General features: G+C 55.9%; 1 protein-coding gene across 1 annotated transcript in view; it reads left to right on the plus strand.

Annotated features, from left to right (window-relative positions):
• Positions 1–25,126, plus strand: part of LOC130578691 (voltage-dependent R-type calcium channel subunit alpha-1E-like) — a 79,343-nt gene extending 54,217 nt beyond the window's left edge. Inside the window, exons 24-46 of the mRNA XM_057374949.1 lie at positions 1,233–1,244; positions 2,419–2,515; positions 3,562–3,722; positions 4,111–4,248; positions 4,756–4,957; positions 5,170–5,334; positions 5,830–5,940; positions 6,859–6,942; positions 7,024–7,149; positions 7,318–7,383; positions 9,026–9,117; positions 9,257–9,422; positions 9,568–9,695; positions 15,958–16,054; positions 18,213–18,318; positions 19,750–19,857; positions 20,334–20,434; positions 20,686–20,792; positions 21,307–21,415; positions 22,830–22,958; positions 24,427–24,607; positions 24,688–24,878; positions 25,088–25,126. Of these exons, the coding sequence (XP_057230932.1) occupies positions 1,233–1,244; positions 2,419–2,515; positions 3,562–3,722; positions 4,111–4,248; positions 4,756–4,957; positions 5,170–5,334; positions 5,830–5,940; positions 6,859–6,942; positions 7,024–7,149; positions 7,318–7,383; positions 9,026–9,117; positions 9,257–9,422; positions 9,568–9,695; positions 15,958–16,054; positions 18,213–18,318; positions 19,750–19,857; positions 20,334–20,434; positions 20,686–20,792; positions 21,307–21,415; positions 22,830–22,958; positions 24,427–24,607; positions 24,688–24,878; positions 25,088–25,126 (2,716 nt within the window). The remainder of the gene's footprint in view (positions 1–1,232; positions 1,245–2,418; positions 2,516–3,561; positions 3,723–4,110; positions 4,249–4,755; positions 4,958–5,169; positions 5,335–5,829; positions 5,941–6,858; positions 6,943–7,023; positions 7,150–7,317; positions 7,384–9,025; positions 9,118–9,256; positions 9,423–9,567; positions 9,696–15,957; positions 16,055–18,212; positions 18,319–19,749; positions 19,858–20,333; positions 20,435–20,685; positions 20,793–21,306; positions 21,416–22,829; positions 22,959–24,426; positions 24,608–24,687; positions 24,879–25,087) is intronic.
• Positions 25,127–25,362: the final 236 nt, after the last annotated feature.

Genomic DNA, 25,362 nt, shown 5'->3' on the forward strand with positions numbered 1-25,362 from the left:
AGCAGCTGGTGAGCGAGTCCAGCACTCCCCAGTCGGAGTGCAGGGATGTGCCATGCAGGTTTCCTGCCCYTTTTGCCTCCTCTCTGTGGCTTTCCCATGGGCCAGCCGTGGGCAGAGCTGGAGGTCTCTGAGCTGGTTCAGCAGTGCCACCATCGTCTGCTGGCTGTGACACATCCACAGCACTGACAACCAAGTGCCCACACAAAATGCCACCTCTTTTTGTGCYGCTGTGGCTTGTCCAGTGATTCCTCAGAGCCCACACATCCTGAGAGAGAGGCTGTCTAATATGGGAAGCTAATACATCAATCCATACACAGCCTAAATAAAAAGCTGTAAATCTCCAAGGAGTTCCAATTAAATTAACTGAAATAGCCAGAACCACAACTAAAGACCCTGCTTGCCTTCGCCTCCGCCGAGGAGGCATTGCACAGGGGTTTGGCAGAGCTGTCCAGAGGTGGTGGAAAGGTTGGTGGAGAGGTTGAGCAGTCAGTGTGGAGCCCTTGCCCTCTTATTCGGTGTGCAAGGGCAGATTACCCAGCAGAGGTGTTGCTTTCCTGGCTGTGCCTCTTGGCACCAGGGTCTGGAAGCAAGAAGGACCCCTAAGTACTGCAAAATCACATGGTTTTGTGTGGTTTAGGCAATGTTTTACTTGTAGGCTTTGCCTCCAGCACTCCATGTGTGCATGGCAGGGATTCAGCTCTAACAAGGATAGAGGCTTGATTACAAGCCTGGAGCCCACCTTGGCTTGTCCAAGTGCCTGTCCTGCTGGCTGGCTGGAGGTCTCATGCGTTAATCAGTGGAGTTCTCAGTAGAGGTGATTTAGCAGAATTTGGGTGGGAATTATTGGAGTTTTCCAGGCAGGTTCCCTTGGAGGCACCAGCCTTTGGCTGACAGTCCCCCCACAGCTCTTGGCTAAGGAGGACCCTGTGCCTTCCTGCTGTTGCCCACTGTCCCACTCCACGCAGATTCCTCTTGCAGCAGAGCTTTCACTGTGTGCCCCCCACCCAAAACTTCCAGCAGGAAGGGCAGGAGAACTCCTGGATGAGTCCCTCACTGGGGATGTGCCCCATCCTGAAGGGTCTGCTCATCGTGTCTCTCACCTGAGGTCTGGGGTGGGGGACAGCTGCTGCAGGGTCCCCATGCAGCTCCTCCGACACTTTTCTTACCTTCCCTCTCTCTTTTTCCATCTCTGCTGGTGCTGCTTGGTGGCTGCTGGGCTGGATCGCCGACAGGAATGCTTTGGGGTAACTATGGCGCTCGGGATATTGCGGGGTGCTGCTCCTGGAAACTCGGGGGGATGGGTGCAGGCAGATGTCAAATCCTCACCCCCAGCCCCCAGGCAGGTGCCCCAGCCCCTTCCCCAGGCCCTGACACTGAGCAAAACAGGAGCTGGAAGGTGCAAAGTGAGTCCTAGGTCCGTCTGTACAGTTCCTTCCCATGCATGTGAAGGCTGTGCTCCTAGGGAGGACTATTAATTAGTGGTTTTGTTTACATCTCGTAATGATTAAGCCCATTATTGTACTCCCTGTTGCATTAACCCTCGCCAAGGAGCCGTGTAATTGGGAGCATCTGTTGTTGCAAGTGATTTCCCTGACGTTTTCAGAGGGTGCCTGGTAGATCCAAGCTGTGCCACCTTCACCAGGACCTCGCTGCTCCATCCTGAGATCCAGTCTTTAGTTAAAAGACAAGGAAAAAAATCCCCTGGTATTGTGGTTGGGGAATAATCAACATATTCGAGGAACGAGGGTCATGAAGGGGCTTTTCTAACTTATTTTACTGGTAAGCTCTGCCTCCCTTAGCGGATTTGAGGTGGGGGCAGGAGCAGCCCTGATCTGGAGAGTTCTTAAAGACATTTCCAAAGGTTCAACCTCCCTGCCTTGAGCAGGGACACCTTCCACTAGAACAGGGCCCCATCCAGCTTTGCCTGGAGCGCTTCAGGGATGTGGCATCCACAATTTCCCTGGCAATGTAGATCCCATTGAGTGCACCTCCCTCATTTGATTATGAATTTCTTGCAGCCGGTGGGGAACAATTTGCAATGGTGGTGACCCTGTGCAAGCCCATCTGCACAAAGCCAAACCTCCTTGTACTGCCTCTGCCCTGCAAACCTCCTGGCAGCAGCCCTGGCACTGCTTCCCACAGTGAGGGGTTTTTTAGGGTCGCTGGGAGGGTGCTAATCCCGGGAAAGGGAGGATTGCCTCACTTTCCATCTCTGCCAGCTGTCAGTGCGTGCCGGAGGAGCTGCGTTTAGGTGGGCTGAGCGCTCAGMAGTTGCACGTTTGTGCCCCTCCTGTTCCCAGCTTCACACGTGCTGGGGGGGTGTTGTCAGCAGTTTAAGCCCCCAAAGCACCAAGATCTACAAGGTTTTTGTCTCTTTGTTCCATTTTTGGGTGTCTGTGCCTCCCTCCGACGTGGCAGGACCAACAAGGGCCGGGATATCAAGACCATCAAGTCTCTCCGTGTGCTGCGGGTCTTGAGGCCCCTAAAAACCATCAAGAGGCTGCCCAAGCTGAAGGTAACGAGTTTCATCCCCTGCCTTTCATCCTCTTCTCCTGCATGGACTGCTGGGAGAAGGAATCCCACACAATTATTTGCTCATGAGTGATGAACAAGTTGTTTTCAAAACTTTCRGCGTGTTTTGGAGGCTGCTTAGGTGCAGTGAGTTATCAAAAGCAATCCTGGACCTCTGCAAGGTCTCCAGAAGTAGTTCCTCTGTCAGGAAAAGTGAGGCTTGAGTGGACAAAATAAAGCAAAGCCCAGATGTTCTGTTGAATAATAGGCTGCCCTGGTTATGGAGACCTCAAATCTCCTTTCCTCCAGAGCAGGTTGTGAACAACTTGGGTTTTTTTTTTGTGCTGTGCTGTCATGATGTTTCTCTGGAGGGGGATTTCCCATCTCAATAGTGGGATTATTTCTGCATCACAGGTAGGATTATGAATTTCCCTCCCTTAGCTGATGGAGAGTCAAAAAGGAGTATGAGATTGAGGAAGCCCTTTTTTAAATTTATGAGTGGTTTGGCTGATTGACAAGACCCAGGGTAGCACACCAGAAACACGGGGTTTGAGCCCAGCTTTTCCTTCTGATCAGTGGATCGAGCCAGCCTGTGTCAATTCATTTCTGGAAATGCCTGTTTCCGTCATGAAACAGGGACAAAGACAATCTTTACAAAACTTAAAGTGCTCTCAGAAGCAGGGCTGAGAGCACTGAGGGACGTGCCACTGTTGCAGGCAGAGGTATTTGCTCTGCCTCATTATTTGGGGTGATGCGAAATGATGAAGTGTTTACTAATTAGTCTTGAGTGCTGCTAATTGCATCATTAGGATGGTCCCCTGCCTGCTTCCCTGGTTGCAGAGAGCTCCGAGGATGCAAATATCCCTCCCTGGTGCTGTCTCAGGGCGCCTGCACGTGTGCTGTGGGTACTCTGGGTGTTAACCTCCTTCACAGAACAGCTTTTGGCCTGGGAGGAGGCCCAGCTCTTGCCCTCTTTCCCCACCAGGTAGCCTGGTGTTGGTCCTACCCTTTGCCAGGGTTCCCCAGGGTGAGCTCTGCCCTCTCTTCCAGGCGGTTTTTGACTGCGTTGTGACATCCCTCAAGAACGTCTTCAACATCCTCATCGTCTACAAGCTCTTCATGTTCATCTTCGCCGTCATCGCCGTGCAGCTCTTCAAGGGGAAGTTCTTCTACTGCACGGACAGCTCCAAGGACACGCAGAAGGACTGCATGTAGGTGCCCTGTGGGGCAGGTCTGGTGCTTGCTGCCCCTCTGGCAAGGGCAGGGTGCTGGGTCACATCTGCTGTGGTTCCCCGTTGAGTCCTTGGGCCTGACTTGCTCCTGGGGTGGACAGCATGGGCTGAGCCCCATTCCCAGTGCTGTGTACCATCCATCCTTCCATGGGGTGCAGAGACCTGTATTTTCCTCCTCTTCTTTCCACCTTCTCTCTCCTGTGTGGTTTTCCCCTTCTCTGCTTCCTCACGTTGTTGTCCAGCGTGCCCCCATTTCTCCTGTGAGGTGCCCGCCGCCCCAGCCCCGCTGCCCCCCAGGGTTCAAACCCACCACCCCATAGCCTGGCAGCCCAAAACCCGAGGTCACTGCTCCCTCCCAACCTTGCAGAGGAAACTACGTGGACCACGAGAAGAACAAGATGGAGGTGAAGTGCCGGGAGTGGAAGAGGCACGAGTTCCACTACGACAACATCATCTGGGCTCTGCTCACCCTGTTCACCGTGTCCACCGGCGAGGGGTGGCCCCAGTGAGTATTCTGCTCACTCTGTCCCCTTGAATGGGGACGGTCACATCCCTGTTGGGGTGGCCAGGTTACACCCAGTGGGGCTGAGAGGAACTGCAGAGCAGGAGGGAGGAGGAGAATGATAACGAATTGTATCAGCACAAAAGAGCTTTTATCCCACTGATGAGCCTGGGGCYGTGGCTGGGGTTAGCTTCTCCCTTAGGCAATGAATGGATAATCCCTTCTCTGCGTGGCCCCGAGATATATTTTAGGTCAATATCAGAGATAAATGCTCATGTGAGTTTGGGCAATATTTTTCTCTGCATGCAGAGCACAGGAAAATCCATTTTCCATCAGGGACACGGCAAAGCACCGTAAAACAAGCCGTAGCCATTTTAAAAGGTCATCCTGGAAAGCAGATTAGGACAGAGCTTTACCTTGTCATTGTGCAAGCATGGACAGACAGAGCTGGGTCCCGTTGGAAGTGATGGGCATATCCCTGGTTGCTTTTCTTCACCTCTCTGCCCACAGGGTGCTGCAGCACTCGGTGGACGTGACGGAGGAGGACCGCGGGCCCAGCCGCAGCAACCGCATGGAGATGTCCATCTTTTATGTCGTCTACTTTGTGGTCTTCCCTTTCTTCTTTGTCAACATTTTCGTGGCTCTCATCATCATCACGTTCCAAGAGCAAGGAGACAAAATGATGGAGGAGTGCAGTCTGGAGAAGAACGAGGTACGGTCTGGGGCGGCGGAACGAGGACATTTCCTCGGGGTTTTCCATGGACATTTCCATGGGGTTTTAGCGTTTTGGGAGCTTGATATTGAAAAGGTGGGAAACACGTGAGCTATCTGCCTTCCCACATCATAGAGGACAGACACACAGCAGCCACCACCTGCCAGGTGTCCCTGGGAGGATCAGGGTGTGACGGACACTCTTTGTTGCAGAGGGCCTGCATTGACTTTGCCATAAGTGCCAAGCCCCTGACGCGGTACATGCCCCAGAACAGACACACCTTCCAGTACCGCGTCTGGCACTTCGTGGTGTCCCCGTCCTTCGAGTACACCATCATGGCCATGATAGCGCTCAACACCGTGGTGCTCATGATGAAGGTGAGCTGGATTTTGGGGTGAGCCCATCCCTCTCTGTTTGGAGTGGTAGGATGGATCAGGATGGGAGCAGAGGGTATTTTGGTTGTGGAGATGCCTTGAGACAGCATCTGTGTGTGCATTCCCTTGGCACAGCCACTTGAAATGCCACGTGACCCGAAATGGAGGTGGCATTTTGYTAAAAGGAATTACCCAAATTGTGTGAACTTCTTGATTACTGCAGGCAAATGTGGATTTYCTCTGTGCTCTCTGTTTAGAAGAGGTGGCATCTGTCCTGGGTGGGGGGTGGAGAGGGTAAGGGGCAGATGGTGTTGAGGGTCCAGGGCAAGGGACATGGATCCCACTGGTCTGTCCTGGGGGAGGGATGAAGAAAGGAAGAAATTCTTGTGAGGGAGCCAGGGCAGCAAGCACAGGCCAYGCTGGGTCTGTGCTGGGACAGCCATCAGCCAAGAGGCTGGCAGGCCCCCTCCTGGCTAGTGCTGTCCGTGTTTCCATCAGTACTACTCTGCTCCGTACACATACGAGCTGGCCCTGAAGTACCTGAACATCGCCTTCACCATGGTGTTCTCCTTGGAGTGCGTCCTCAAGATCATCGCCTTCGGCTTCCTGGTGAGTGCCCGCTCCTGTTCTTTCTGAGGGCGTTAATTTGGATTTTGGCAGTGCCCAGATCACAGGGGGAAGGTGTTCATAATGCGAGGTTGCTGCTCCTTATTTTGGATCCTGGCCTGCTAGCTGCTTTTTGGGCTGGAATCCTTTGGTTCTCACTGCACTTCCCGCTGCTGGGTGCTGCTGTGGGAAGTCACAGCACTGCTTTACTTCTTGCCCTGTGCCTGGACCATGCATGTGCTGTGCTGCTGCTCTGTTAGAGCCCATGGCTGCTGCACGTGCTAGTGGCTCTTGTCCCTTGTCCCCATGAGTCAGGAGGTGCTGGTGCACTTCTGTCCTTGGTCTGTGCTGGTTGGATCCGACCTGAGCAGCAGTGAGACTTCCCTGACTGATTCACAGTCCTCAAGGTCCCAGCTGCTCGTTTGGGATTTGAAGCCACGGATTTCTTTTCCATCAGCTATTCTTTGCTGGGAGATGAGGCCCACTCCCAGGAAGGTTTCTGGCCRCCCTCCTTGCTCCCAGTAGCACCAGTCATGGTCACACTCGGTCTTGCACCAGCTGCTGCACAAATGACAGGGGCTGAGATGTGTCCAGGTGTCCATGAAAAGGAGGGCAAAGCAGCCTGGCTGTGACGAGCTGTTGGAGCCTGACCTGGGCTGTCTGTGCCTGCTTTTCCTGCTCCCTGGCCAGGGTGGTCCCTTGGATGTGTGAATCATCTCCCAGGAGGAGCTGCTTGCTGCAGACATGCTCAGGTCTGCCTCAGTCYCAGACACAGGACGGTGTTGCAGACCGTGGCTGCATACAAATGGGCTGCGAGGTCTCCACCATTGCCCATGAGCAGCTCTGGCCCGTGGCGCAGCGCCCTTCAGACCCACCATCCCCGAGCTCAAATCCACGTTCCCACTCTCCTTTTTTTGGCAGAATTATTTCCGGGACACGTGGAACATCTTTGACTTCATCACGGTGATTGGCAGCATCACGGAAATCATCCTGACGGACACCAAGGTGCAGCAGGGGCCGGGAGCAGCGGGGTGTGGGGTGGCGTGGGGGCTCCCAYATCCCTCTGACCCTTCTGTCTCCTCCCAGCTGGTGAACACCAGCAGCTTCAACATGAGCTTCCTGAAGCTSTTCCGGGCTGCTCGGCTCATCAAGCTGCTCCGCCAGGGTTACACCATCCGCATCCTGCTCTGGACGTTCGTGCAGTCCTTCAAGGTCAGTCTCAGTGCCCTGGCCTCCTCCCAGGCCACAGGGACGTGGTGCTGCTCCCAAAGGCAGGCTGTTCCCGAGGAGAGATGGATCAGCACAGCTTCCCCATGTGTTTTGTGCTCCTCTGGGGCCAGACCTGCGATAGATGAGATGATTCATCCGCTTCTCTTGCAGGCGCTCCCCTAYGTGTGCCTGCTGATCGCCATGCTTTTCTTCATCTACGCCATCATCGGCATGCAGGTGAGACAGAGTGACCCTGTGGCACGGACAGTGACACCAGCATGTCCCCAGCATTGTGCCTGCCTGTCTTTGCTGTGCTCAGTTGCTGTGCCAAGGATGGAGGCAGCTCCTCTGGGAGCTGTGGGGCCACATGTCCAGGGAAACTGCCCTGGGCTGTCCAGTCAAGCTGCCTTCCCAGCTGCCACCTTTGGAGATGTGGCCTTGGGGACTCAGCTGTCCACACTGTCCCTGTGGCTGTGTGACTGATGATCTGTTTGGGTGCTCACGTTTATGACCCTGCCGTGACCTCCCRGCTGGCGGGGGCTCTGTGGAGCACGGGGAGCCGGCAGCTTTGCAGGCTCGGGCTGGTGAATAAGAGGCGCGTGAGCTGAGCCCCCGAGCTCCGCACGTGCCGCAGGGCTGGCTCGCCTCTGCTGTGACTAAATCCCACGCTGGAGATGTGACAAAGAGTCCTCGACGACGAGCGCCGGGGATGCGGAGCTGCCCGATGAGCTGCCGCAGTACCCAGCTCCTGACAGGAGCTGATTTTGGGGTGGCAGTGGCCCYTGGTTGTGCTGCCTGGTGTTTAGGACCTTCCAGTGCCATGGCTGYTTTTTGCCCCCCTGTCCTACACACCTCGGCACCGGCTGCAGGTGTTCTCCTAAACAGCCRCCATCTGACTCAGCCCCCCTCCCTGCCGGGTGGTAGTATTAGATTTATTTTTTTTAATTTTTAAATTTTTTTTTTAACACCATTGTGAACAAATCCCCCAGCAGTAAAGTCTGTGGGCGTTATTTGAGCAAAATAGCTGGAGGCAGAAAATATTCTACAATTACACATTCCAAAAAACCTGTACAGGGAAAAAATACTCTGCAGTTGGTGTATTTTTAGGTTCAGGGAAAGGGGAATAAATATTTAACAGTAATAACAGCACATTTTTCCAATTTGAGGCACTTTACGAATGTTCGTTATGTCTTAGCACTGCCTCGGCTCAGGGTTGTCGTTAGAATATTGTCCATGTTTTGGTCCTTGTTGCCTCTCTTGGCCCCGAGGATGGCAGGGTCTGTCCTTCTCCACGCTGTTTGCACTGCTGTGCCTGACCCCAGCGTCACAGACCATTTCTCCACCAAGGGAAAAGCTCCTGGGAGTGTCCAGGACTGTGACCCAGCACCCAGCCAGGACRGTGGCACTTTGTCCCTTCACCTCCAGCGTACTCGAGGCTGCGGGTGCTGCACAGTGCTGGGATGGCACGGAGGGATGGATGTGGCATGGATGGACTCGGCTGATCCCAGGCCCCCTGCGCTCCTGTTTCCATGGCAGCTCAGCCTCTCGCAGCCTTTGCCACCCACAGCAAATCCCTGCCAAGGAGAGGAGAGTCTCCTTCCCCGATGGCTGCCTGGCACCGGCTCCTTGGCGCGCTGGCTGTGCACCAGCCCGTGTTGGTGTTGGCTGGGGTGCTTTTCRTGGAATCACAGAGTCATGGAATGGTTTGGGTTGGAAGGGACTTTAAAGGCCACCATGTCCAACCCCATGGCAGGGACACCTTCAGCTAGATCAGRTTGCTCAGAGCCCTGTCCAGCCTGAGCTGGAATGTTTTCAGGGGCAGGAATATGAACGTGCTCTTGCCTGAAGAGCTGAGCCCCTTTTTTTCTCCCTTCTGTAGGTTTTTGGCAATATCAAGCTAGATGAGGAAAGCCACATCAACCGGCACAACAACTTTCGTAGCTTCCTGGGCTCCCTCATGCTCCTCTTCAGGTGAGCAGCCATGGAAAACATTCCTCCTCACGCCAGAGATGTGTTTAATTTGGGCAGGGGTTGGATGGGTTTCTCCTGGGGGCATCCTGCCTCCATCCCATGGCACCCCAAGCTGCTGACGGGGCTGTGTTGGGTGCAGGAGTGCCACGGGGGAGGCGTGGCAGGAGATCATGCTGTCCTGCCTGGAGGGCAAAGGCTGCGAGCCGGACACAACGGCGACGTCCGGGCAGAAYGAGAACGAGCGCTGCGGCACCGACCTGGCCTATGTCTACTTTGTGTCCTTCATCTTCTTCTGCTCCTTCCTGGTGAGTTCCATCCTCTGAGAGCCCTGGGGATGCCCCTTATGGGTCACCTTCCATCACCTTCCCACAATCACTCTTCCTTCTCTCTCCCTCTGCTCCCTCTCCTCCCGCTCTTCCCTTCCTCTCCRCCTTTCCCCGTTTCATTTAGATGCTCAACCTGTTCGTGGCAGTCATCATGGACAACTTTGAGTAYCTGACACGGGATTCCTCCATCCTGGGCCCTCACCATCTGGATGAGTTTGTCCGGATCTGGGCAGAGTACGACCGAGCAGCGTGGTATGTAGCCAGCTCCTTCTCTCCCGAGCAACCCCTCAGAGCCGGTTTTAAACCAGCATCTCTGTGTTCTACTACGGGAACCACAGTCCCCAGTGATGTCTGGGATAGCCAGGGACGTGCTGCTGTCACCTGTGGCCATCACAAGGCCAGCAGCTGGTTCTGAGTGTGGCTGGTGGCRCAGGAGTCTTGGGTGATGTTCAGAGTTTGCCGTGGCGTTCGTCCTGAGCGCTGGACGTTCCTGCTCTTCCTCTCCCGAGCCCTGGATGTCCCTGCTCCTCCTCTCCTCCCTGCCCAGCAGGCAGATCCCTCTCAGCCTCCTTCCCTGTCCCCACACACCAGCTGGGACCCTTTACCCTGAGCCTGGCTGTGTCCCTTTGTCCCCAGCACCCTCAGCTCTGATAAGAGCAGGGCTGAGCAGGACTCGTTCCCACCCATGGGGACCTGCTGGGGTCCTGCAGAGGACACACCCTCATTTGGGGTGTGTTTGGGGAGCAGTGCTCCTGCTTTGGGCAGCCTGCTCACCCCTCTGGGGACGGGAGGGCTTTGTCTCCTGCACTCCTGCCCTTGCTGATGAGGATCCTGGCAAACAGGGCTCCCATTTGGAGTCAGCAGCCTGTTCCCAGCACTGGGATGGGCTCACAGAGGCCATACAGACCTTGGGTGGCCAGGCTTTGGCCCTGTCTCTCCTGCTGTGGGCATTGCTCTCCACTGCTCCTCCTCCTCCTCCTCGGGTCCCAAGCATCCCTAGAGCAGTGGGGGACCCGTGGCAGCTTTGGGAGCGTTGTTGCCCTTCACCCAGCCCCAGCACCACCAGAGTCCCTTGTGTGGCCCCTTTCAGAGCCCAGGGACTCTTTGGAGCCATGATCCACCCCTGCCAGGGCCATTTTAACCCCACAGCCCTCAGCAGCCCCGCACGCTCCCTTTGGAGACTCCTTACCTCCACTTTTCACGTCCTGCCCTCAKAAGAACAGCCCCAGCCAAGGTGGTTTTTTACACCCAATATCAGCTCCAGCTGGAGAAAGGAGAGGAGGCAGAGCAGTTAAACACCCAGCTGCTCACTGTGGGGTGGCTCTTGGAGGGGGATTTTTCACACCCAGGCACTTGATTCACCCCATGCCCCATGTTGGTGGCCTCAGTGCCCAGGACAGTCGCTGTAAAACAAGCCAGAGCTGTCCTACCCACACCACGTGTCCCCCTGATTCCTGAGCAAGCCACGCTGGTAGGCAGGGGTTAGGGGACCCAGGAGACAGCGGTGGCCACCCCGGTCCCATGCTGGGCGAGGAACGGGTGAGTACATCCCAACAGCTCCCACCGTCCGGGCGGGGCAGCGTTCACATCCTGACACCGGCACCGTCACACGGAGCTCTCGGGGAGGATGTCCAGCACCAGCGGGGAGCAGGGATGGGCTTTGTCCAGATGGTTGGGTTCTGGTTGGTTCTTCATCTCTGGCCAGCGATGGAGAGGGGCGGAAGCAGAGCGAGGAGAAACCGGAGGCAAAGGCYGGGTGGGACGGTGACGCTGCTCTTTGCCTCCTGGCGTGGTTTCCCTCCCAGCTTGTCCGAGGATGCCCGGGAGGCTGCAGCAGCTGCACCTCAGCACTTCCACCCCACACTGTCCCGCTTCCCCAAGGGCTCTGGGCTGGAGCAGAGCGGGGAGCTCAGCATCCTGCACCCCCTCCTGCCAGCTCCGTGCCTCGGCTGCTTCCCCGTGTCCGCGGAGCGGGAGSATACGGCCGTATCCTGGGATGGCTGCAGCGCTCCGGGCGGATGTGCTTCCATGGGAYGGAGGGCTGCGTGTCTGGGAGGGTTTGCTTCTAATAATGTGCACCCCTGGCGTGGCGTGGGCTGCTGGTCAGAGCGCTGGCTCCAGAGCCCCAGCGGCCGCAGCCACCGACYGGTCACATTATCCCTCCCCGCCTGAGGTTCCCCAGATCTTGGAGACACGAGTGGCTCAGCTGCCAGCCTCCCCGGGACCCTGTGGCTCTCAGAGAGGTGACAGTGTGAGGACAGGGGCTCTGCTGATCTGATGGGGCACAACTCCGTGGGTTAGAACCCAGCCAAGCTGCAGGCTCACCCTGTCTACGGTCCCAGCCCTCTCCCACCAGGCGCAGGGGTCAGGGGCACGATGAGCAGGGTGACGGGGTGCTGTCCACCACCAAAGCTGTCCCTCTCCAGGGTGAGGATGGGACAGTGTGAGGAGATTTGAGCCAGCTCTCACGATGGAAAAGGCAGGAGCTGATGCTCACAGCTTTCTCCTCTGCGAGGACAGAGCCAGGAGGAGAAGAGCTGCGCTCTGCTGGGGTCCTGCCCCACAGATGGCCCCAGCCCCATCCCGTTAAGCTCTCCATCCTCCCCTCCACCCTCTCAGTGTCCTATTAACCCACCTGTGCTTCCTTTGCAGCGGCAGGATCTCGTATAAGGATATGTACAAATTAGTACGGGTGATCTCGCCTCCTCTGGGCCTAGGAGAGAACTGCCCCTACAGGGTGGCGTGCAAGGTTTGCCTCCCAGTCCTCCGCCACAACCTGGCCACGGGACGCACCATCCACCCCGCTCCCCGCTCCACCGCCACCGCGCCTCCCCAGGGAACCCTGACCTTGCTTTCCTTCGAGTTTAAAGAGGTCCACTGCCTCCCAGAGCCAGCAGCTGTGCCCCTCCAGGGGAGGCATCAGTGGGGCCAGGGGGGGCTCAGAGCCTCCTGGGGTGGGTTTTGACAAATTGTGTCCCCCAGCCGGCCCCTCACCCCAGTTCCACCGGCGCAGAGCCCCGAGGGGCGCCGGGCCGAGCGCCACCATCCCTGCTCGACTTCTCAAAGCACCTCACGTGGGACAACGAGGTTTGGGGGGGCCTAGATGGGGTTTGCTCCTCAGGATGGTGGGGGATGGTGGGGACTTTGCTGTTGTTTCGGACAGTGAGAGCTGGGGGAGGACGAGGAGGCCAGGGKGACCCCTCCCTGCACCCAACAGCCCCATCCTCAAGGGTGGCACTTTGGAGGACAAATGACCACGTTTCTGGGGTGCAGAGTCTTGCCCTTRGCTTGCTGGATCTGCCAGGGAGGTGGTGACACCAGGGCACATCTCTGGAGCCCAACAGCTCCTCTCCCTTGAGCTCATTCYCAGCTGCTGGCCATGAGTCCAGGGCAGCGACTTGTGTCTCTCTGACTTGCACTTTCTTTTTTTTTAAATTTTATTTTGGGGTGACAGTTGAGCAAAATCCTACACCTGCCACATTCTCTGAGGTGACATGTCACCTCTGTCTGTGTCCATGGCACGAAAGGATGAATCACAGAGCTTGCTCTTCTTTCTGCATCCCTCATGGCCTCTGAGGGATACAGGGAAGCCCAAACAACCCCAGCRCTTGCTCTTGCCTCTGCAGAGGAGGAGGGCTCCTCAGTGCAGCGTGGTGTAGTCACCACATCCTTCTGGAAACATCAGAGAGGCTTTTCTTCCACCTGACATCCCTGGAACAGCTTTGGGCTTGGGGATGGTTCTGCCAGAGGCAAAGCAGTGCAAACATGACAAGGCCTGGATGATCGGTCATCTCATTTAGGAAGACACATTTAGGAACTGGAGGTTTCTTGCGAGAATCTCAGATGGCTCATCTGTTCCAGCAAAGGTTCTGGAGTCATTCCGCTCCTCTCTGCTGCTGCATCCCTGGCAGAAAATGGCAGCTCAGCTGAGGACACTTGCTCAGGGGCCTRCAGGAAGAAAACACCTTTGGGAGGAGTGGGGAGTGCAGGGATCCACTGGCAGATGCTGCTCTCCTCAGCTGGATCACCTGGAGCTCAGAGGGATGGAAAAGGGAATCTTCCTGGATGATCTGGGATTTCTGCTGACTCTGGATGGGCAGAGTGAAGGTGGATGAACTCAAGGATAGGCAAAGAGTGCTGGGAGCAGCTTCTGCTGTCACCTGGGGAAGACCAGCCCCATCTCTGCCTTGCGTTACCTCAACCTCCTCCTCCCCTGTGCGTGAGATATTTCAAGAACACGAGGTTTTCAGGGATTCCTATTGCCCTGGAACAATTCCCAAAAGATGAAAGAAAATCCATGTGGCTGTTGCATCTTGCCAGATCCCAAAATGCCAGCCCAGCCTGCACAACTTTCAGCTCAGTGAGCCTGTCAGGTGAAAACGCTCCACAGATAAATAAATCCTCGTGGACATCGCCTCTTCCTGAACCTGCTGTCACAGCACTCGCTGCTCTGGTGCTCTCTTTCTACGTGGCACAGTTCTTATTTCCTAATTACAGAAGGACACATGTCCTGTCCCCCACATTTCCTCCTCTGTCACCCACAGGGTTCTCTCAGGGCCAGSCCATTAATCTCTGGTGGTTCAGAGGCCACCTTGTGCTGTGTCACATCGCTGTCCAGACACGGGCAGATGGGTCAGCTCCCCATCAAAGGGCAGCTCTTGGGAGCCATCCTGTTCAGATGGATCTCATCCCATGTGCCTGGAATGCTTCTCTCCATGAGGAAGTGGTGTCTGAGCACAGCTGTGCTGCTCAGAAACCTCCAAAATCTCTGCTCTGAGGAGCAGCAAAGTATGCAGTTCTCGTGTGACCCGTCTTGGTCACTGAGACAAGCTCTTCCTTTCCCAGAATCCATTCCTCCTACATTGTATGGAGAATCTCAGTGCCTGTTGTGTCCTGGGCACCCCAAAATCCCCCCTGCCAGGAAGGATGGGTGGAAGATSCCTGTCTTGCTTCCTTTTTACACTGAATTCATGCTTGAAAACTTAAAAATCATCTTATCTTCAGGCACCTTGTGTTGGTGCAGGTCCAGCTCTGCCGAGGTGCTGCTTACAGCCTCCTGGATATTTCCTCTTGATCACCCTGTTCAACATTCTCCAGTGTTGTTATCGATCATCTTTTTGAGTGTGACTGGCCTCAAAGGGAAGGGGGATGGCCCTGCTCTGTGCCTGCACCCCAAACAGCTCCTGTCACCAGCTCTGTTCACTCTGAAATGTCAGGATTTATCTTGGCAGGGACCTCTTTGGCCAAGGGGCTGCTTCCAAACCGTGAGGAGATCTTGTCTCCCCTTTCCAGGATGTGCTAGGGAAGAGGCCAAGATCCTCTGGGGGTGCTTAATTTTTCGTCACCCCAGCTGAGGTGGGCACCTCTCCAGCTGTGAGGGTCGATGCCTTTGGTGTCATGAGGTCGCCCATGCCCATTGCCCATCCTGGACCGTGCAGTGCAGGACGAGGGGAAGAAGAGATGTCTGAGCCCGGGATCCCTGGGAGATGTGGATGTGCAGAGAGAGGGGGACACAGCCCCGCTGTCCCAGAGGGCAGCAGGGGGTGGCCTGTCCTCGGTGGCACCCGCAGCCACCCTGGGCAGGTCCTTACGGAGCAGAGCAGCGCGGTGGGGGGGTCCCGCCCTAACCGCTCCCTTGGGAAACCCGAACGATCCCCGATGTTGGAAGGCCCAAACAGCTGCCTCTGCTGAGACTCTTTAAACTCCAACCTGGTGGAACTTGCAGCCGCATGTGGGAGAGAGCCAGGGCGGGAGCATGGCATGCCCGACGTTTCCTCCCGGTTTTTTTTTTCCAGCCGATTCAGCATGCCTTTTGCACTGGTGCATGGTGGGGAAGTGGTCCATCCGCAGAGCCAGACGGAAGCAACTGGGCATCTTCCTGTGACAAGTGACCCTGGCCCACTGCCTTCTATGCAAGATGCTGCCTCCCAATTGCATAGACCCCCACGAGCTGGGGATACACAGCCTTTGGCTATGGGTTAGGTGGCCATGCCAAGCAATACCAGGCATCCCCCCGGGAGGGAAGACGCTCCGGAGGCCACAGAGCACCGTGGTGCAAACCACCCTTATCTCGAATAACCCATGGCTCGAGTGCCGTGTATCTGATTTATACCACTCGCACACAGCCCTGGAACCTGTGGGACGAGGTGGGGGCTGCTGGAGGGCTTTAGGACAGGGCTTGAGAGCAGAGGAGGAGTCCCAGGCTGGTAGCGAGACAGGCGCTTGAGGCCAGCAGCGGAGAGGAGAGGGGTGAGTTGCTTTCTGCCAGCATTCCTGGGTCTGTGTGAGCAGTGCTATAAATCCACATCAGGACAGTCTCTCATGTATGATTTGCCTTGATTAACGGGTTTCCTGTTCTTTTCCTGTTTGTCCGTTTGTTTTTTTTTTTTCTCTCCTGTTTTTCCTGTACTATTTTTCGTTCGTACGTTTTTGTTTTGTTTTTTTTCTTTTCCGCTCTCTGGGAATGCCTCCTCTCTCTGCATCTCCCTCCCTCCCCTTCCCCCTCCATGAGCAGTGGCCGAATCCATTACACTGAGATGTATGAAATGCTGACTCTTATGTCACCACCGCTAGGCCTCGGCAAGAGATGTCCTTCCAAAGTGGCCTATAAGGTAGATCAACCCTTCCTTCTCCGGGGGTTAGAGCCCAGCAGGAGCCGGGGCACCTGCGGGAGGTGGGACCGGGGGAGCTGGGGACGTGCTGGGGTGTCCAACGTGTGTGTGGCTCACTCCTGGCGAGCCTGGTGTGCCCACAAAAGCGCTGGCCACGCTGGCCAGTCTCTGCTGCCATGGTCACTCACAGCTCCCAGGGGGAAAAAGAGGGCCAGGATAGTGAGAAAATGGGACAAGGTGAGGTGAGGTGAGGTGAGGTGAGGTGAGGTGAGGTGAGGTGAGGTGAGGTGAGGTGAGGTTGTTGCCTTGAAAGGCCAGCTTTTAATAATGGCATAGACACGGTTAAGGGGATAAAAGGGTTTTACCTCTGTATTTGGGATCCCAGGTGCACAACTTGATGGCAGAATGCACACCCGTGTACAGCACGGATAACAGTTTTATAGGTTTCAGGAATTAGCATACCTATCTAGGATTTCTCAATAAGAAACTTAACAAATGCAGTAATGTCCCCCTATCCTAATGAATCCCCCCTGGATGAGGCCAGAGCCCAGTTTACACAAGATGTTCTGGACAGAAGGCTTCACCCAAGGCTGGAGCCTCGGGTTTAAGATAGCACAGGGTACACTGACTCTTTCTTCAGGATGTTTGGTCTCTCTGCCCAGCAGAACTCCTAAACTAAACTGGAATATCAGGGTACAGGAATTACAAGCATGTGGGCTAAGGGGTGCAGGGGAATGCAYAGAGGGTACAGAAAGCGTAAAAAGGAAAAGCAAAAATCATCAGGCATCAAGGTGAGGTGAGCAGCACTATAGCACAGTTAGGAGAGGGAGATGTCCTTATAGGAGTTCATCCCKAGGGGTTTGGAGCCATCCTCATCGCAGCAGCCCACAGAGATGGGAAGGAAGTGTGGGCAGTGAGGATAAATCCCAAATCCCATAGGAGCAGGTCTGCTGTGTGTAAGGAGCCAGGGGCTATCCCAGGTGCCTTCCAAAGGCWYCSATGAGCTGTCCYACCTGCAGTGGTGRCRGTCAGTCAGSYCCCACCTCCCATTTRCATGGACACAGAGCAGGAGCTYRGGAAACCRTGAAGGATGTGCCCTGGGAGCTGCWYGGCTTTCTGAGGGCCRAGACAAGACCCAGAGCTATGGGAGGATCTGTTGTCCAGGAAGAAATTAGAGTTTTTCTTGGGCTGCTGCAGAACTCAGGGCTGGGGGGATCCCTGCACACTTCAAACACGCTCCTGCCCTCTCCGGCTCTCACGTGTCTGTTCACAAACATCCACAGTCACACTTTGCCAGTGGGAAAAAGGGAGGCTTGAAGGCAGGGGAAAGGAYGTGAGGAGCCAGGTGAAAAGGAATGGGCAGGGAAGGGCTGACCCAAGGTATTCACAAAGCAAAATATACTCTCGGGAAAGTGGATCTGGTCACTTCGGTTTGCACCCCGCCTGCCCAGGGTGGGGACGGAGCATGGCGTGTCTAACCTGCCTTGGTTGCCCTTTTCTCTTTCCTTCTGCACTTTTTCCACCCTCCCCCTTCCCATCCTTTCCCTTCCCCACCCATGGATAATTTGGACCCCCTGCATGTGCTGGCAAACTTCATCTCTGAAAGACGCAAAAAGGGAGCGCCAGGATGTAGCATGCTAGAGGAATCCAGCCGATCTGAAGTCCCTGGAGGTTAGGGACCCTCCTCTCCCCTGCCCCAGGTGGGAAGGGTTGAGAGCTGGAAAGCCAAACCACCCGGGAACGGAAACCTGAGCCCCGCCTCCCCTCCCTGCACATCCCACATGCCCGCATCCCTGACGGATCAGGTGTGCCTTCCCAAAAATGCCAGGGGGTGCTGTGGCAGCCCCGGTGCCATGGGGAGGGGGGCTCAGGGGCCGTTCCTGGGGTGCAGGAGGAGCCCTGGAAGGCAGTGAGCCGGTGTCCTGGGGTGGAAGGAGCCGTGGGGTGGGGAGGGTGGTGGGGGTGATCCTTGCCCTTCTTTTTTGGCTGTGCTGTTTTGACACTCTTTGTTGCTTTTTATTTTATTTATTTTTTTTTTAATTTTTATTATTTTTTTTTCTCCCCTTTTGTTTAATGTTTAATTTCTTTTCCTCCAGCCTGGTCGATGTGTTTTTCGATATTGTTTTCCGTCCGCTGTTTTCTTCTCTCTCTTGCGCAGAGACTGGTGCTGATGAACATGCCCGTGGCCGAGGACATGACCGTCCACTTCACCTCCACCCTCATGGCACTGATCCGCACGGCCCTGGACATCAAAATTGCCAAAGGTAACGGCTGGGACAGGCAGGGGACAGAGCCAGCAGGGTTGCAGAGTGACCACAGTCCTTTTGTAGGAGTGGTTTTTGTTGGAAAGAAAGTTTTAAGATCATCTTGTTCCACCCCCGTGCCATGGGTAGGGACACCTCCCATAACCCCTGCTTGCTTCAAATCCCATCCAACCTGGCCTTGGACACTTCCAGGGATCCAGGGGCAGCCACAGCTTCTCTGGGCATCCTGTGCCAGGGCCTCACCACCTTCTGAATTTCATCGTAATATCCAATCTCAATCTACCCTCAGCTTAAAATCATTCTTCCTCCTCGTATCACCTTGCAAAAAGTCCCTTTTGGGGACTTTTTTGGGGGCCAAAGTCTCTTTGGCCAGCCTGAAGATCTCCCTGTCAATTTGGGATTGGCTGCCCAGAGCCTGCCATGTGGACGGGAGCAGTTACCTTGAAAAGGCACATTTCTGCCACTTTCTGTTAAAAAATAATCTGTTTCTTTAGGGAAGAGGCAGAGAATTTTTCACTAGAAGCTGCTTCTAGAGAAAAGAAATGGCTTGATGGCCATTGTGTAATGGATGAGAGAGAGAGAGAGAATTCCCCTTCCTCCCCATGTACAAAGCCAAGCCGAGGATGGAAAATACGTGCTTGGCTTCCTAAGGCCGTGGGGAAAAGAAACCTCTCTCTCTCAGAGAAGATAAAATGTTCAGAGCAGGAAAACCTGCTTTGTTGCTGTTGCTGGAAAGGCTGTGATTCATCAGATCAAAAACTTCCTGCGGTAACATGACATTTTCAATAAAACATCCCCTGGGAACGGCTCAGCTACTGGAAGAAAACCCAACCCAGGGCAAGACATCAGCAAAAGCCCAGTGCTCAGACAACAACAGTGGGTTCCAGCCTCTCTAGACAAAGCAGAGATTGGAACCTGGGTCTCCTGGGGCTCACCCAAACTGCCCTGGGCTTCAGTGGCTCTGTTGGTGCTTGTGATGAGCCTGGGGCTTCCTAAGCTCATCAAACCCCTGTCCAGAGAGCTCTGCTCTCCATGCATAGCCTCACCGAGCATTTCAGGGCTTACCAAGTGGAGCTGCTCTTCAACCAGCACATGATCTGCTCACCAGCRAAAGGAAAGTGGGGCAGCAGCAGGTGTGTGTGGGCTGGAGTAGGATTGGAGCTGCAGAGACGGACCCAAGGCGAGCKTGAAGGTGGCAGCTTTGAGTGGGAGGGCAGGGGATGGGGAGCTGGAGGCACATATGGAAGGGAGGGTAGGAAAGTTTCCCTGTGGGAGCAGGGACCGGGCTGGCTGATGCAYGATGGCCCTCCCAGCCCGGAGAGATGGATGCTGCTTGTGAACCTCACTCCAGGATGGAAAAGTGGGGGTTGGTTGGGCCCTGGTGCCGGGGATTGATGTGTGTGGGCCGTTTCTCCCCTCCTGCTGTTGAAGGTGGTGCAGATTGGCAGCAGTTGGACTCTGAGCTGCAAAAGGAGATCCTGACCATTTGGCCTCACCTGTCCCAGAAGATGCTTGACCTGTTGGTGCCCATGCCAAAAAGTGAGTCTCTGGCAGGGGGGGGGGCTCTCATTGCTTTCAAATTCCATTAATCCCCACAGCAACTTCTTCCCAAGGGAGGTGGGCAGAGGTCAGATCCATCCCCAGGGTTTGTTCTCCCTTCTTCTGCTCGGCTTCTTGGGAACTCTCTGGAAAATCCCCCAGTTTGCAGGGATCTGCTCCTGCCAAAGCCACAGTCTCCTGTAAATACTCTYTGGAGTGTACAGGGAGGGAGCTGAGCACACCTGATGGCGTGATGAGGACGTGTGCCTCACTGGCTTAGGATGATTCCAAGGTAGATTCCAATAAATTCCATCTGTTTCATCTCCATGGGCAGTGTCTGGGTGCTCAGCACTCTCTCTTTGGGAACAGCAAGAGGGTCCACAGGGTATCCCACAGCAGGGCTTTTCTCGAGATCCACCCTGGTGCCTTCTCTTACAACACAAGTGACCCCAATTTGTCCCCTCTCATGCTCCCAGCCTCGGACCTGACTGTTGGGAAAATATATGCAGCCATGATGATCATGGATTACTACAAGCAGAGCAAGGCGAAGAAGCAGCGGCAGCAGCTGGAGGAGCAGGTGAGGCTCAGCGAGGGTGGGACAGGGGTGTTCAGATCATCCTCGATGCTTCCCACTGCTCCCAACCCAAACATGCAGCCAGCTGGGCTGAAAATGGTGCAGWTTGGGGTTTGGGGACTACCAGGYGTRTCTGTGYTCATCCTCAGTYCCTGGCAGGGAGCAGGAGCACGSTGGTGGGAGCTTGGCTGGTGAAGCRCTGGATGCTCATCCACGTTTCCTGCAGGCTCAGTTTCTTCCTTTCTCCGACACAGAAAAATGCCCCCATGTTCCAGCGCATGGAGCCATCCTCCCTGCCACAGGAAATCATCTCCAAYGCCAAGGCTCTGCCATACCTCCAGCAGGACACCCTCTCAGGCCTGTGAGTACTGCCCTGACGAGACAGGCACTGCTGTCACCTTTCTGCAGCCCTGGCGCCATCCTTGGAGCTGGCACTCGGGTGCACAGAGGGTTAAATCTGTGCTGGGAGCAGGGAAAAAGCTCCTGGCACAAGGCTTTTGTGGGATTCCAGGTGCCTGGTGTGTCAGTGCCACTAGCAGGGGGATGGCTGGGTCTGTGTGGATGATCTTCCTGTAGGATCATCCTGGCACTCTTGCCTGGGTGAAGCTGAACCCCAGGAGCTGTTGAGCAGTGGGTGGGGTGGGGTCAGTGGGGAATCCCAGCACCCTGGCTGGTGGGAATGAGGTGATAGGGGTTTCTGTCACTGCACTTGGGATGTCCCCACTGCAGGGCACTGTGTCCTCTCCTTTCTGGGCACTTCACCTCTCCAGGGAATGTGATGTTTGTCCTGGGGGCAGGCCCGGGGGATGCTCAGCTCTGAGCTGATCCCAGCAGTGGCAGTGCCAGGTCCCCCTGACGCTGGGCTGTGCTTGCAGGAGCAGCCGAGGCGGGTTCCCCTCGCTGAGCCCACTCTCACCACAGGAGATCTTCCAGCTGGCGTGCATGGATCCGGCCCAGGAGCAGTACCAGGAGCACCAGTCTCTGGTAAAGCCATGCACGGCTGCTCTGCAGTGCCAGCGAGGATGCTGTGGGCACGGGAGGAGTGGGGAGTGAGCACAGCACAGGCGTGGCAGCTGCTGGGTCATGCACGGATCCAAAACAGGGGACAAATGTCCCTGGATGTCCTCCAGCTGGGGCTCTGCCCCCGCCTCTGGCACTGGGGACAAAGCCAGCCCTGGTCTATAGGGCCAGGCAGCACAAGTGCTTTTGGGGTGAAAGCCATGACCAATGTCCTGCAGTAAAATATCCTTCTCTCCACAGGCTATTTTTACCACTGAGCACTCATTTCAGTGGGTTTCCCCGTGCTGAGTGATGGTATCTGATGTTTTCGGATTCGTGTCCATTTTGTTGTCAGTGGTGGTGTCCCCAGTCCCCAACCAAGCTGTGTGCAGCAGGAGCAGCCCCCTCCGGCCTCACACACTGTCTGTCTGTGTGTGTATATATATATATCACCTATTTATATATCTCCCATATCTATATATATCACACATTCTATATATATATATATATATCTCATGTCTGTGTGTGCATTCCTGCACCACCCGACGCAGGGTTGTACCACTGTGCATCTCCAGCTCCGTGTCCCCGGGGTCTGTAGCACTCTGTGTCACCTGTGTAGGACACAGGCAGGTGTCCCCTGCCTCGGCCACCCCAGCCACACGCAGAGGTGGCAGGTGAAACCCTCCCCTCCTCCAGAAAGTCACCTTCTAGTGAAGTCCAGGGTCACTCTGTGCCCAGTTCCTTGATTTCATGAGTGACTGTGAGCATCCACAGAGTTCCCTTTACCAGGAATGAAACAAAGCTGTGGGAAGTGTGTGTTATTTTGACAGGGATGTGTTCAGGAAGACTTTGAGGCAGGGTCAGAGACAAAATCCCGTCCGTTTGCCCCCTCCTGGCAAAAGGAAGAGTTAAAGCCTGGGCGATCAGGGTGTCCCCAGACCCAGGCAGGGTTTCCAGTGTCACTGAAGAGGTACAAGGGCAGCTGGCCTGAGGCAGCATGTCAGGGCTCACCTGAGGACTGTCAGCTGGAGAGTATTTTTCAGTGGCCATGTGATGAATTCTAATGYCTGAGACTCTGTTTTTCATAGAATCATTGAATAGTTTGGGTTGAAATGGGCTTTTTAAAGCTCATCTATTTGCAACCCCCCTGCCATAGGCACAGGAACATCTTCAACCAGACCAGGGTGCTCAGAGCTCCATCCAACCTGGCCTTGAACCCTTCCAGGCAGGGACCATCCACCACCTCCCTGGGCAACCTGTGCCAGTGTTTTACCACCCATTTTTGGCCAATTCCACCCCTGGCTGAGCAAGCAGGGCCATCCCCTGCCAAGAGGGCCGGGGCAGCGCGCTGCCCTGCTCCAAGCCCATCCCAAGAGCTTGGCTGTGTGTTTATTTCCAGGAGCCAGAGGTTAGGGAGTTTCAAAGAGTGCAGCCCTCTAACCGTGGCAGCTACCTTCCCGTGGACACTCAGGACCACGCTGTCTCTGGGAGGGCCTCCTCCATGCCTCGTCTCACTGTGGATCCCCAGGTAAAACCAAGCAGAGCCCGCAGGGCTGCCGGGTGTGATCAAAGCCTGCCAGGTAACGCCGGGGCTGCTCTCTGTGCTGAGCCCCGTGGCAGCCCCAGCACCCTGATACTGGAGCTGCTCCCCTTCTCTGGTGGCTGCACGAGTAGGAGAGCTGCTGTTCCCTTACCAAGGGGATGCTGGCAGCAGGGAGCAGCCTGGGGGATCCATCTCCCAGCTCCATGGTGGTGCAGAGCAGGACCACGCCGAGAGGCAGCAGGTTCTCCCTGCAGTGGGACAGCCCCTCCTTTCCTCCAGCCCTGGGCACTGGCTGAGGTTTGAGGAGCCCCAGCCCAGCTGTCAGATGATCTCAGAGGTGATGGAATGCYGTCTCCATCCTTTCCCGTTGTCCCAACACGTGCACTTCTCTGTCTGTCCAGGGCAACCCAGGCTGCGTCTCACCTCCTCATCTGTCTGCCTGGTTTCTCTGTTGTTCTGTCCTGTGCTCAGCCTACACCGAGACACAGATGGGGTTTTTTTGGGCTTTGGTGCTGCTGTGAAGTCTCTGGGTCTGCTTTCTCGTGGAGGTGCTGGTGCAGGCACCAAGTCCTGGTGTCACTGCTGGTGTGGCACTTTGTGGGGGTGTGAAGACAAAGGGAGGCTTTGCCTCATGGGCCTCCTTGGCCATTCAACAGCAAGGGATGATCAGAAATAGAGAATGGGAGCAGGAAAGGTGAGGAGAYGGAGAACAGCCTGAGGCTGCAGTGGCAAAGAGCTGCTAGCATAAAGCAAAGGAAATATGGAAGGAGGTGACGTTTTCCCCACAACATGTGAAAACACAGGCTGGAACGAGGGGAGAAAGTAGGAAGGAGAAGCATRGGAGGGAGAAAGAAAAGGGAACATAAAACAACTGCGTGAGCGGGGAGATAGGGAATGAGTGCAGGGGAAAGGGATGGGGATCTGGGAATAAAGGAGGAGCTAGGGAGGTGCCTGAAAATATGGTGGCAGCTGTAAAAATGAGCAGAGAGCGAGAGGCACTGGACAACCCCTCTCTGTCACCAATCTTCAGTGTTTGCTTGGCTTGGCCCTGTTTTCCAGGATGGSAGGGCTGCTGGGGAGGCAGCCTGGGGGCAATGGTGTGGCCCCCATGGCCCCATACTCCGGGGGAGATGCTGCTGCTCTCCCCCCAAGTCCCTGGGCTGGGATCGGGGCTGCTGCCTCTGCTTGTGCAGCACAGCTCCAGCTGGCTGGGGAAGGGCAGCCCACCAGCACCGAGGACAAATCCTGCTTTCCTCCCCTCCTCCCCTCCCTGATTTGTGCAGAGATTGCCTGGGGGGCTGTTCTCGGGCTGGCTGCCCCCACCCCAAATCAATCCCGGTCCCACATGGGTGGTGATCCCCATGGTGGRGGTGAAGCTGTCCTTAGTGACCGCTGCGGTCCCCAGCCCTGCCTGGCACTAACGCTGTCCCCGGCTGGCCGGGGTGGCTTGCAGGTGGTGACAGACACCAGCTCCATGCGGAGATCATTCTCCACCATCCGGGACAAGCGGCCCAACAGCTCCTGGCTGGATGAGTTCTCCATGGAGCGCAGCAGTGAGAACACCTACAAGTCCCGCCGGCGCAGCTACCACTCCTCGCTCCAGCTGTCCGCCCGGCGCCTCAACGCCGACTCGGGTGAGCCTAAAAAATCCCCCAAAACCCCTCCAGCTGAGCATTCCCTGCTGCCGGTGAGCGCTGACGTGGGTGTCCTGCAGGCCACCGGTCTGAGGGGCACCGCTCGGGCCGGGAGCGGGGCCGATCCAAAGAGCGCAAGCACCTGCTGTCCCCCGACATCTCTCGCTGCAACTCCGAGGAGAGGAGTCCCCAGGCACAGGAGGAGTCACCGGAGCGGCGGCGCGAGTCCCGGTCACCCAGTGAGGGCAGGTCACAGACACCCAGCAGGCAGGTGGGTGCCGGAGACCCCTTCGTAAAAAGCTTCTTGCCAAAACTGGGAAGAAAAGCCCTAATTCTGGGAGCTCTGCACCGTCCCATCTCCTGGTGGTGGCATCTCTGTGTCCCCTGTGAGCTGAGTGGTTTGGGGCTGCTCAGGCACCCTGCAGAGCCTTTGGGGACAGGGGTGGATCTCATGCTGATCCTCTTCCTGTCGGGGTCAAGGTGTCCCAGATCCACAAGCCTGGAGATGCCAGTGCTTGAGTGAGATTGAGGGCACCCGTGGAGATGCCGCCCATGGAGAGCAGCAGCAGGTGAGCTGTCAGCTCTTCCTGTGGCAGGTTTGGGGTGCTTTTTGCTTTTGACCACCAAGAGCATGGAACTGTAGAATATCCTGCGCTGGAACAGAGCACAGTTATCATTGAGTCCAACTCTTGGCCCTGCGCAGGACAGCCCCAAGAATTCCACCATGTGCCTGAGAGCACTATCTGAACTGAATG

This window comes from Malurus melanocephalus, unplaced genomic scaffold, assembly GCF_030028575.1.
Source record: "Malurus melanocephalus ecotype Western Australia unplaced genomic scaffold, MMel_1.1 scaffold_236, whole genome shotgun sequence".
Lineage (NCBI taxonomy): Eukaryota > Metazoa > Chordata > Aves > Passeriformes > Maluridae > Malurus > Malurus melanocephalus.